The sequence below is a fragment of the Notamacropus eugenii genome, chromosome 2 (assembly GCF_028372415.1).
Source record: "Notamacropus eugenii isolate mMacEug1 chromosome 2, mMacEug1.pri_v2, whole genome shotgun sequence".
Classification (NCBI taxonomy): domain Eukaryota; kingdom Metazoa; phylum Chordata; class Mammalia; order Diprotodontia; family Macropodidae; genus Notamacropus; species Notamacropus eugenii.
In genome coordinates this window covers 86,088,594-86,101,889 of record NC_092873.1, presented here as the reverse complement: position 1 = coordinate 86,101,889, position 13,296 = coordinate 86,088,594, and the positions used below count along the sequence as shown (strand labels likewise).

Here is a 13,296-nt window from a genome sequence, read left to right as displayed (position 1 = left end):
CTAAGCTATTAAAAGTCACCTTTAAAAAATATTCCAAATTACTTATCAGTAGAAAAATATAAATTAAAGCAACTGAAGGTTCACATCACACACATCAGACTGGAAACGGGAAATGACAAATATTGTAAGGAGTGTAGGGAGGAAAAGAGTTCATTAATATAATATTGGTGGGGCTGTGAAGTGGTCCAGCTATTATGGAAAGCAATTTAATACTATGTCCGAAAAAAGGTACCAGACTGTGTATACTGCTTGACCTAGGCTTAGTCGCTAATGAGATAAAAGAAAAAAGAGGAAAAGAACTCCTCTGCACAAAAATAATTTAGCAGCTTTTTGTTGTGGCAAACAACAGGAAACTTTGGGGGTGAAGAAAGTCTGAACAAATTATGACATATGAATATAGTGGAATACCATTGTGTCTGTAATAATAAAGAGATGGATGCATAGAAAGCTGGGAAATTTTGTATGAACTGATATAGACAAAAGTGAATAAAACCAAAAGAACAATTTATACAGTAATACAACATATTAAAAGTATTGAGAAAAAAATCTATTCATTAAAGTGACTAGAGGACTGATGATGAACCATGCTACCTACATCCTGACAGAAAGTTGATGGATACAAGATACAAAATGAGATGGAATTTTTTGGATATAGCTAGTTTGAGGACTTGTTTGCTTGACTCTTCATAGTTATTACAAAAGTTTTTATTTGCTTTCCTCTTTTTTTCAATGTGACTTGGAGTGAGAGAAAATAAATACTTATTAATGTTTTAATTTATTTTGTAAACAGATAAAAGCAAAAAAAAGAAAAAAGCTGAGTCACCTATAACATCAAACTTGGCCAGGTATTTCGAAAGTGAAAAAATAATAAATTCAATTAATAATTCTTCAGTTATCATTATGTGCTCAGAGTTATCAGGGTACAAACTACATATGGGGTACCCCTCAAAATAGGGAGTTTTTGTTTCTCTCTTAGTGTCTACCTGGGAGAACCAGGGTTCCAGAGTTCCTTTGACCACTATGATGATATTTGAGATTCTTCGCCCCATCAGCTTTCTATCCCAGAAAAAAAAGAGGCAACAATGAATGGATTTTCAGATATTAAGAAAAGGAAATAAGGATGTTAGGAGTATGGGAGGGAAGAAGTCAACCTTTATAGACACTGAATTAAATGTCAAAGAAAATGGAGTCAAAAGACAAGATCTTAGTTAGACAATAGGATTCTGTGAATAAGAAATGGTAATGGTGGAAATAAAGTTAATTACTTGACTATATCAGGAGAGACAAAGAGCTAATTATTACTTGAAGGGGGGAAATAACTCACCAAGTTCTTCATCAAGCTTTTCTGAAAAACAAAAAATAGATGTAATCTTATCAATCAAAATCCACAATTAGAATTTGCAGAAAAAAATAAATGACAGTGAAAGCAATTATCTTTCCAATTATAATTTACAAAAAATAGTGACAGACCATAGTAACAATAATTATTGACCCCAATACATGTTTACATTGCTAGTCATGGCTCCTCTCTGATCCACAAAGCCTAGGCAGGGGTGGGGAATCTGCAGCCTCAAGGCCATATGTGGCCCTCTAGGTCCTCAAGTGCAGCCCTTTGACTGAATCCAAACTTCACAGAACAAACTGTGTGGATGCAAAGTGTTGCACTTGAGGACCTAGAGGGTCACAGGTGGCCTCGAGGCCGCAGGTTCCCCACCCCTGGCATAGAGTATAAATTCGAAAAGAAAGAGAAGCACACAATTTTATCTCTTAACCAAATAAAAATGTATCCACAGATTTGGTGCTTTTTTGATAGTAGGAACTTAACTCCCTCTCAACCCCACTAACTCCTTGCTATTCCCCTTTCAGAATGAATGTTCTCCCTGAGGGATCCAAGTCTCTAACAAGATTTCAAATACCTCTCCTCTTACTCTATCACCTACAACCACAGTAACCTCTTTGATACTCTGTTCACTGACCTGGGATATAAATGAAGGACACCTTCTCCTCATCAAGGATCGGATTATAGATAGAACAGGACACATTTCTCCCAGAACTGTCTTCTCTAATCATGAGGGACATTTCCACATGGAATAGCCCATCAATGACTAGGATCTGAGTCTTTGAGGAAAGTGGTTCTTCTCTCCCAACATATCTCCACTTTGCCTGGGGTTCTGGGAACCACCCCCTTGACGTACACACTAATCGGATTCTTTTGTTGACAGGCCTCTCCATTCTAATATGAGGGGCAGTGCCGAGACCTGGGAAAAAACCAATGAACTTGAGTTCCAGAAACTCTTTAAAAAATTGTCCCTCACATCTTCTGTCCTCCCTCTCCACAGTTCCCTGGACTTTTGGGTTCAGCTTGTAAGGTCATTGACCCTACAAGTGCTAGTAGAAAGGAAAGAAAAATTAAGTATATGAGAATCTGGGATTCAGGCAAGAACAATTCTCCCCATTAAATAGATGGGAAAAGAGAGAATAAGAAAAGAAAGAGGTCAGGATTTATCTAGGGTGATATATCAAATCAGTATCAGGGCTTTGGTTGGATTGCTGTCCTTCTGTCCCCTGGGATTCTTCTCTATTCTCAAACTAAGACTAAAAACACTACTAGATCACTCAGGAGACTTAGTGACAAGGATTTCACACATTTATATGTAGAAATGTATTGATGAGAATAGGCTCTGATATCCTGAATTCATTCCAAAAGAATTTTATGCTATTGTTGAGTTTTGTTGGTCTACATTAATTCAGTTAAGGCAGCATTGTCCCTGGGCCCTTAGATTGGATGTAAAATCTCTACCTCAGAGAATGGATCCAGGAACAAAACCATCTCAACAGGAATTTCCAAATTCCTCATTTTACAAATAAAAAAGTTGGAATCTGTAATGGTTAAATTCTTTGCACAAATTATACAGCTACATGGCATTTTCATTCAAATTCTGAAACAGAAGGTTGTAACTATCTTTTAGACTGTTGTGATCTTCATTTAAGAGAAAGGATTTATTGAAATTATCTATTTTATAATTTTCCCTAAAATATGCAATGTATTATTAAGTTCTGGGAAATTTCTAGTAGAATAATTAGGAAAAATAATTAGAAAGATTTATAATTTTCCTCATTTTCTGGTATGTGCAATAAATAAGGTAATAGAAATTAAGGAATACACATGTAATACTGAATTAGATGAGCCTACATTTAACTTAAAGCTTTGTTATTGCCTTATAAACCTGTTGATATGGTTTATAATTAAAATGTCTTTATGAAGATGAAAAAAAAATCATAAAGCCACTTAGTGATGCCAAGCCAGCTGCTTCTCCTTCTACAGAGATCTCAAAGAAGTTAGGTACTTTTTATATTTTCTTAGAATTCTTTGGGTGTTTTAATCACCTCTATTAGAATACAGGCTCCCTGAGAGCAAGCATCATGTTTTATTTATAAATAGTTGTATCCACCACAGAACTGGGGATATTCCCTTGCACATAATGGGCATTTAACAAATGTTAAATGGAATTAGGTAGAATAAATTTAATAAAATTCAACATTTTTCGGACAGTACAGACAAAAATAATAGCAAAAAGTGAAAAGAAATAGGAAGGAACTAGAAACTAAACCACTGCTATTTATGACAAAATCATGAAGTAGGACTTACGGACAAAATATTGGTACCTGAGATACTGATAAATGAAATTATTTCCTCTCCTTTCCCACTCAGTGGAAGGAAATCTCTCCAGTTTTTTTTTCTTAACCACTAGAAATTTAAAAAGACAAAATCCAGCAACTCACTTGTTACAATCACCTCTGATTTGGCTTCTCCATATTCAAGGTTTTCCTGAAATCGGCACCAGTATTGTCCACTGTCTGATAGCCTGACACTTCGGATTCGCAGGGTCACATTCCCCTCAGCAATAGTGTCCTTGACAAGCTCAATCCTTCCTCTGTACTCCACTGCCTGCTCTTCATCTTGTGCTTTCCCATTCCGGTACACAAAGACAGCATCGGAGAAGTGAGATCGGAACCAACTCAATTCCATGTGTTCAGCACTCATTTTGGGGGAGAGGTGACAAGGTAACAGGACATCTTCATTCAGCTTAACAAGGATAGGCTCAGCAGGTCCTATCACTGTGAAATGGTCTAGTTGGTATAGCAGAAAACAGGGGAGAATCAGAGAGGAGCCACTAGTAGGGTATCATGCATATGAATCTATAGCAGAAAGATAAACTCACCATCATGGTCTTTTCCAGCGATTATCTGGAATAGAATATAAACAAGGGACCACTACAGGCTGCCAAATAACATAAACCCCAGGTGAGATATTAAAAATTAAAGAAAATATGAAAAACAAGTTCAAAAAAGGAATATGGTTAACTGGAATCCCCATTCTGTCAATGATATACTATGAAGCCTGCCCAAAAGCAGTCCCTAGAAACCACATCAAAAATGCACTCGGTGGAAAACAGGACACTAAAGTTATCAAGACACTGTGATGATGTTTCCATTAAGCAGAAATGTAGACAGCAGAAAGCAACATCTATTTAAAAAAAAAAAAGGTCATTTAAGAACAATCCATGAAGTCTTCCCTAATCACACTTACATGGCGTACATATTGAATCCTTAAGGGCAGGGACTGCATCAATTTTTGCCCTTGTGTCTTCAGCACCTGGGATAGTGCTTTAAATATAACTGGGTCCCAAACAATTAATCTTATGACATGCCTGCCTATATTCATATTTGTACTATTCAAGGTTATAATTATATAAAATATGGTAATTGGTTCCAACTCAATGCAGGACTTCAAATAATGCAGGTTGTATATTGTGATTTGTCCTTCATTCTCAAAGAAGACAACAACATCAGGAAGATATTGCAATGACTTGCAAGTGAAATGAACTTAAGTGACGGTGGGCTATGCAAAGTTACCAGCCTTGCTTTCTCCTCCATTTGGGTCCAGTGGCCAGATGTAGATCAGGACAATTGGAGATGGCCCAGAATGCAGTGGGGGACCTTGGCCTTTTTAAACTAATGTCTTTTTGAGTTCTCATTTTGACTGAAGCAATGCTCACTGAGAGATTAGGGATGTGTAAGAAGTAAACCAAGGTAGGGCCCCTTTAATCCGAAAAAAAAATCAAAGTACTAGGAGAAGATCCTCGGGGTTTCCAGTCAAAAGAGAAACAGTTACTATTTACATTCATTCTGAGCAATCAGGGACCAAAAAATAACCACTAAGTGATGTTTAGATAGGGACCAGCCAAGGAGAGTCAGAGTGAATTGGGTTTAAGGTATAGTTTTTAAGAAATAAATCTAGCCTATCAACCCCAAAATACCAAAGTAGGTTTCAGCCTACAAAATTTACCTTCCTTTGGGGAGAGCATCCTCAGGTAAGGGCATGATACCTGAAGTGGACAGAGTACAATTGGAAAAAAGAATACTGAATGTATGGTTGGCAGAGCTGTGAATTAGTACAACCATTCTGGAAAGCAATTTGGAATTTTTTAAATAAAATAATTAAGATAGCAATACATTTTGACCCACAGATTTTTACTACTTGTGTTGTTGTTATGTTTATCCTTTGTTCTTGAAGAGGATCATGACATCAGGGAGATGATGCTATGACTTGTAGTTGACTTTGATTTGTGTGAGGGAGGGCTGTACAAGGTCATAAGCCTTACTTTCTCCTCCAGAGCCAGATATTCATCATAGCAATTGGAGATGACCCAGAATGTAAAAGAATAGCCTTTTCAGGCTAAGGTCTTTTTCAGGTTCTCACTTTGAGTGAGGTAACACCCATTCAGTGAATAGGCCTCTTAAGAAGTAAGTCAAAGGATGGCCCCTTTAATCAAAAAAAGAAAAAACTCAAACTGGGAGAGGAAGACCCTAAGGATTGCTGGCCAAAAGAGAAACTATTTACATTTACTCCGAGCCAGGAGGGCCCAAAAAATAACCATTAAGTGGTACCTGGGCAAGGACCTCTTGTCTAATCTATTAACTCCAAGTGAAATGGGTTTAAGGTTTGATCTTTGAGAAAGTAAACCCCAAGTCAACTAGGCAGATTTTGACCATCATAATTTTATTTTTTTAACAACGCATTTGGGGATGGTAAAGAACTAGAAATAAAGTAGATGCCTATAAATTGCGGATGCTAAACAAATTGTAAATTGTGAGACTAGTGGGATATTACTGCCCTGTAAGAAACAATGAATATAGTGAACACAGAAAAATTCACATCAACTGATGCAGAGTGAAGTAAGCAGAACCAGGAAAACAATATAAGCAAAGACTATGACAGTGTAAATGGAAAGAATAATCATCACACACACACACACACACACACACACACACACACACACACTCGCACACAAAGTGAATGTTGTCAAATATCAAGCAAGAAGCTTAGTCCCAAAGAAGAGCTATGAAAAGATTCTTCCATCAACCATTCTTCAGGGGGTATGTATGGGGGTGAGCGTTGTCCACAGATATGGAACACTGAATATAATATCAGATTGTTTTGACATATTGATCAATTGTTCTGATTTACTCTCTTCTTCCTTTTCCTTTTTCTCTCTTTTATAAGCTCTTTGCTAAAGGGAGGCTCTCTGGAAGACAGGAAAGGAAGAATACAGAGGGAAGACTAGGTTATATCAATATAAAAGATATCAATCATAATCTATTAGAATTCATTTTAAAAAGAAAAATCAATCAATAAGTTGGTGATTGCTTTGCAAATTCATCTATTCTGAAGTTTGTTTGGTATTAATAAATTCCCCATGACTTAGTCAACCCTGAAAGAACACATATAGTCCAGTTGGTATGATGGAAGGTTACAAAACCAAACACCTCACTAGAGAAAACCACACCAGAGAGAAAGAAGTCTAAAATTCTTCCATCATATACTAGTTTCCTATAAATGGATCTTATCAATGGGGTGGAAGAATTGATCTCTACACATGGTACCCAAGAGTGGGATCATATCTGCTATGCTGAGCTGTCAAGAAGTCTTGAGTTTTCCCAATGGAGAAACTTGGCTGACGCAAACTGGGCTAACTATAAACTGCTCCATTCATTTGAAGAGCCAATACAGGAGAGAGAGAGAGAAATGCTTACCTGAAGTTCTTATGACCAGAATTCCAAGAAAGCCTGCTATGCTAGCACTGACACTCAGCACAGTCCAGGATGTGGCATCCATTATGTCTGTGAAAACAAAAGACCAGAAAACAACATAGGAGATTCAGGCAATGGCTATAATACAGGAAAAGAAGATTTTAATTGGGAGAATTAATCTTCTATACTCTCCTCCTCCCTTCTCCCCTCAAAAGAGCTAAAATTACCAAAAAAAAAATTTAATTCTTTGTGTGTAAGGAGGATTTTGTTATCCTTTTTGGAGTTCAGTTTCTCAGGATTCATGGCCATGGCAATATCTAGTTTCCAGGTGTTAGATAATAACTCCCAGGTTAGCCCCAAGAATCCTAGCTAGTAATTGCTAGAATCATAGTGATAGTCCTACTGAGGTTGCACCAGGAGATATGAGGGTGACATAATGTGACATTTACTATGCTTGTGCAGAATGACAATATTGCTAAAGTTAACCAGAGAGCTTAATTTTGCAAGATGCCTTCTTTGTTGCCCTATATAGCAAGTGGGCACTGGTCAGTGAGGGGGAAACCACAAGGAATCCATAGGAGAACCCATTTGGGATTTGAGTAATGCATAGAGGAATGTATGTACCTGCCTCAACTGGCCCCTATTGAGGCTTGAGGGAATACAGGGGAGTGCAGAAGCTGTGCCTGTCTCGAATGACCCCATTGAGACACAGGGGTAGTTGACCCCCCGCTCCCCACTCCACTTCTCACCAGCCTCTGCAAGAAGGGTGATTATCAAATGCTGCAGGAGCTGGTGTTCCCATTATCAACAACTTCCTTGAGGAAGATTAGATTAGAATAAAGCTGATTATTAACCTCTCCGAAGTTGTCTACCTGTCTGACTAGATTAAGAGTTAACCTATTAAAGATTGGAGTCCAAAACCTCCAGTGTCTCCTACGTGTTATCTGTGAAACACCTATGATCATTGCATTTCTACTCTGTCCTATTGAAATCTCTGGCTTCAGAACTTTGAGTAGCCTATTTAAGATCACATTTCAATTCTTTCTCTGGATTTGTTGGGGCTCATGTAGGTCTGTGAGCAGTTTCTCAATGATAAGACTTTTTTCTGTCACTGCCCCACATTCTGGCCATATTTCCTTGATCAAATTAGATATGACAGACCTTTGTCAATTATATAAGGGTACCTTAAGTCATATACCAATATTTCAGCATTTCGGAAATTGAACACATGCTAGGGCATACAGAGCTTACAAAATAAAAAATGTCAAAATAAGTGAGTACATCCTTTACAGACAATAATGGAATAAAAACATTTTTAAAGTAAGTATGAACAAAGGACATAAGAATAAATAATGGATAAGTTAAAGAAAATAATAGAAACAACAAACAATTGTAGAAAATTATAACTGTAAGACAATAAACTAAAAATTTGTGGGATGCAGCTAATGTGGTCCTTAGAGGAAAATAAATATTTCTGAACATGTGTTTAAACAAAAGAGAGAAAAATAAAACCATTAAATTGAGCATCCTAGAGATGAGTATCAGCTATGGGACTGAGAGAGAACATTTCATTCCAAAAAAAATCAGACTTGTTAGTAATTTGTAAAGCAAGTTACTTTATTAGTGCTTCTTTTAAGTCATGCGAAGAGAGGCTCAGGATTCAAAGTATAATACCTAGGGGCAAAAGCATGTGGGAATAAGGAACAGGGAAAGACACCACCAGAGTGGTAACCTAGAGCCTCAAAGTGGGCTGGTCTTTAAGCATTCAAAGTTGGTCATTTGGAGAGGCTGTCTTCAGAATCAGCACGCCGGCTCCAATGAGTTCTCCATTATCCATCCTAAGTCATTAAAAGACTGCGAATGCCTTCGCACAAGGGCAGCTTCCTAAGAAAACCCAAGATTATGATTTGGTGAGAGAGGATACAGGAGGAAATGGAAAGAGGTTCTTACTGATTCAGTTGGTTTTCTGGTTGGTTTTCCAGCTCTCATGTCACAGACAGAGATATGCCTGGTATAAATGGGAAAAGATCCAGTTGAATCAAATAGTGAGTATAAACACAGTATGAAATTGTAGTCCCTGTTCCCAAAGCCTCTTCTACAGAAGAAATAGCAATTTACGATCTCTTTAAGGAAAAAAGCTAAAAAGAGTTACAGTTCTAAACAGTGGAATCAACTATACAGGCTCAGAAGAGACAATTGCTAAATTTTCAGTGTAAACATTTAAACCTCAGAAATAAGTTAGGTGGCTCAGTGTTTAGAGTGGCCTTGGACACTACTAGCTGTATGACCCTGGTCAAGTCACTTAATCCTGTTTTCCTCACTTCCTAATTTATAAAATGAGCTGGAGAAGGAAATGGCAGACCACTCTAGTATCTTTGCCAAGAAAACCCCAAATGGGGACACAGAGAGTCACACGTGCCTGAAACAACAATAATAACAAAAAAAATTAATTTATTTAACTTAATTTATTATTTTCTTGATTGTCTAATTTTAAAAATGGAGAACATATTAATAACAAATTTAATTGAAAAGTATGCCGTGGGTATATTTAGTTTTCAGACAGTTTCTTATTAAATATTTATCAGCACACCACCAGTTGTAAGTATCTTTATATGAAATGTTTCTCTTTGTGGAATCAGGAAGATTGTACATGACTTTGTCCTTGAGCCATGAGGAGCTATAAGATAAGCCAAGGAGAAAACGAAAAGATGAGAAGAAACTTTTTTCTTGCCAGAACTGCCCTAACATATTTTATGAAGAAATATTATGAAGGAGTTTTGTGAGTTCAGAAAGAGACTGTTAAGGGTGATATCTTGAAACTACATCCCAAAAGCTATTAAATTATTCCCACTCAGTGATACCTCTACTTAGACCTATGTCTCAAAGAGATCAAAGTAAGAGGGAAGAGACCCATATGTCCAAAACTATTTATAGTAGCACTTCTCATGATAGCAAAGAAAGAAAAATGAAACTAAAGGATTGCTCATTAAGTGGGGAAATGATTGAATAAGCTAAAGTATATTTAAGTGATAGAAAGCTATTGTACTGTAAGAAATGAGGAAGAGTATGATTTTAGAAAAACCTGAAAAGATTTACATGAACTGATGCAAAGTGAAGAGAGTAGAACCAGGAGAACAAGTTATCCAAAAAGCAAGACTATAATGACAAATAACTTTCAAAGACTTAGGAATAGTGATCAATACGAAGGAACCAACCACAGTTGCAGTGGACTCATGATGAAACGTGGTATCTATTTCTAAATAAAGAGGAAATTGGTGAATCTGTGCCCAAAAGAAGTACAGATTGAAAGACAGATCACCCTTTTTTTAATGACATGCTGGGATTTGTTTTGCTTGACAATTCATGTTTATAATTGGTTTTGTTTTTATTGTTTTCTTAATGAGTGGTATAGGTGAGGGAGGAAGTGGAGAATTATGAGCTAAAAATTAAATAAAATTGAATTTTAAAAATTTTGAGAGTAATGCCTTGCAACAGACTGAAGTTATTTTCTCAGAAAGAAACTGAGAGATAATAGGAAGATAACAGGGGGATATCTTCCTTCTTTATTGAATCCATGATCCACTGGGGACTGGATTAACTAGAGTTTGATAAGGCCTCAGCTTTACCAAGTGCTCTGATATGCATTGCCTAGATCTGAAGAGTAATGGCTCCCAAGCAATCTGGGAAGCAATTAGACCAGATAAAGGAGGCACACAATTTCTCTCTCTCAATGCTTACTCATCCTCAAGCAACTTCAGTTAATACTCCTGGCGTTGCAATAGATAGAGCAATAGGCATGAAGTCAGGAATATCTGTGTTCAAATCTGGTCTCAGAAACTCACAATCTGTGTGATCCTGGGCAAGTCGTTTAACTTCGTCACAGTTTCTTCTATTATAAATGAGGATTATAGCAGCACCTACCTTGCTGAGTTATTGTGTAGATCAAATGAAATAATATTTGTAAAAAGCATTTAGCACAAAGTGCCTGTGCTAATATTCATTATTAGCACATGTTAGGTACTATGTAAATGCTTATTCCCTTTCCTTTTTCTTACCTCTTAGAATCATGAGGAAAGTACTTTGGGAATTATCCAAAAGCTCCTTTCTCCCCCTTGATCGTGCATTAGAATGACAGCGTATGTGTAGAGTGTGCCATTCCCAGGATTCTGACTATAGCCTCCAAGCAAAGAGTGAAGGACAATTGGATTACTAAATAGAGACTCAGACAATTCCAAAAGACTCATGATGGAAAATGTTATCCCCATCCAAAGAAAGAACTATGGAGAATGAATGCAGTTTGAAGCATACTATTTTCTCTTTTTTTGTTGGTTTTGTTTATTGATTTTTCTTTCTCATGGTTTTTCCCTTTTGTTCTGATTCTGACTAATGTGGAAACAGGCTTAATATGATTGTACATGTATAACCTATATCAGATTGCATGCTGTCTTGGAGAGGGAAGACAGGAGGTAAGGGGGAAAAGTTAGAACTCAGAATCTTATAAAAGTGAATGTTGAAAACTAAGAATAAATAAATACATAAATAAATTTTAAAAGAAAAAACCAAGTCAGAGGTCGCGTAAGTAGGTGCGAGGAAACATGCCAGAAGAGCCAGGCTAGTGATCAGCCCACACAATAAGTAGAAAAGTTAATTGTTTAGTAGCATATCAAATCTAACACTTATGGTGGAACTAAAGGAGGCCAAATGGGAAAGAGAAAAAATTATTTTAGAAGGGAAAGTCAGCTTGTAATGAATATATTTCTAGAGAGGAGGAGACCACAGGCGTGTGTTTTGTCCTAGTTGTTCCTTTTTTAGCTGTAGTCTCAAACTATGTGCTTTTCATGCAAAGAATTATACACATAACCTCTAGTAGCTAAATTTAAATATTGCCTGTTATCTCTCTGTTATTTCATTAGCCTATAATCATTTCAGCTGAAAAGACTCATGGAAAAATCAAATGTATCTCCTTCAAGTCCTAAAATAATTTATGTGTTTTGACTTAAAAACACCAATTACTTAACTGCATTCTGACTCCAAAAAACTGTGCCTTAGACTTCTTTTGTGTCCCTAACAAGGAGCACAATCATTCATACACTGAGTCAGTCAACTAACACTTATTAAGAGCCAAACTATATGCCAGACACCAAAGCTAAGCCGCTCAATACAGTTACTGAAATATGGACAGGAAACTGCATCATGCACCAAGGGAGACATAAAGATGAAAAACAACTGTGGCTGTCCTTGCAGAACTCACAGTTTTGAAGGAGAAATAAGATACTAGCAGAAGTGTCACATGGGTGTGAAGGAGATATAGATTTTAAATCAGAAGACCATACTTCAAAACTCAGTTCTTCACTATTTATTCGAGCTTGAGCAAATCACTTAACTTCTCTTTTCCTCAGTTTCCTCATCTATCAAATGAGAGGTCTGAGCTAGATGACCCCTATGGCCCCATTTTGTTCTATGCTTATCATTTATTTGTTTGTTTGTTCATTCATTCATTTGGTTGCTTGTCTGTCTAGTTATCTATTTCTTTTTAGCTTTTATTTTATGTATTTATCATCTTAGGAACCAAACGCTTTAGCAATTCCAATAAGAGAAGCATCCTCGATGTGACCAAGGAAAGCTTCACGGAGGAGGCAGCATTATTTCAATAAATGAAATAGCAGAAGAGCATCTCATCTGAAGGGTAAATTATGTCATAGGCAAGAATCAGAAATACACTATCTAAGAATTCAAAAGGATTTCAGCACACATCCATGCCTATACAGGAAACCCCTCTAAAATATCTCCAGGTGGTCATCTAGTCTGCATATCAGGACCTCCAAAGAGGGGAGAACTTATTACCTTACAAGGTGGCCCATTTCACTTTGGGATAGTTCTTACTGGAAAATTTTTTCCATACATCAAGTCTTAATCTGCCTCTCTACAAGATCTATATGTTGCACCTAGTTCTATCGTCTACAGTCAAGCAGTGGGTGACAAGTTTCATCCTTTCAATATAATGGGTCTTCAGAAATTTGAATATAACTATTCTACTCCCACTCCATTCCCAGCTTTTCTTCCCCAGGCTCATCAACTCCAATTCTTCATCTGATTCTCATATGTCATAGTCTCACAGTCCCCTTGAAATTCTTATCACCCTCCTCTAGTATGATCCAGTTTGTCAATACCCTTTATAAATTGTGGCATCCAAAATATATG

The 13,296-nt window shown here is 36.9% G+C and overlaps 1 protein-coding gene across 20 annotated transcripts in view; it reads right to left on the bottom strand.

Annotated features, from left to right (window-relative positions):
* Positions 1-13,296, bottom strand: part of BTNL2 (butyrophilin like 2) — a 108,553-nt gene that overhangs the window by 25,591 nt on the left and 69,666 nt on the right. For 17 of the 20 annotated variants that reach the window (XM_072637601.1, XM_072637597.1, XM_072637599.1 and 14 more), the window contains 4 exons: positions 7,099-7,185; positions 3,784-4,131; positions 1,977-2,258; positions 1,325-1,345 (listed from right to left, as the gene is read on the bottom strand). In XM_072637601.1, the coding sequence (XP_072493702.1) occupies positions 1,325-1,345; positions 1,977-2,258; positions 3,784-4,131; positions 7,099-7,180 (733 nt within the window). In that variant the 5' untranslated portion in view covers positions 7,181-7,185. Of the gene's footprint in view, positions 1-1,324; positions 1,346-1,976; positions 2,259-3,783; positions 4,132-7,098; positions 7,186-8,769; positions 9,014-9,045; positions 9,104-13,296 lie in introns of those variants that run through there. The other 3 variants (XM_072637598.1, XM_072637612.1, XM_072637595.1) reach the window with 2 other exon arrangements.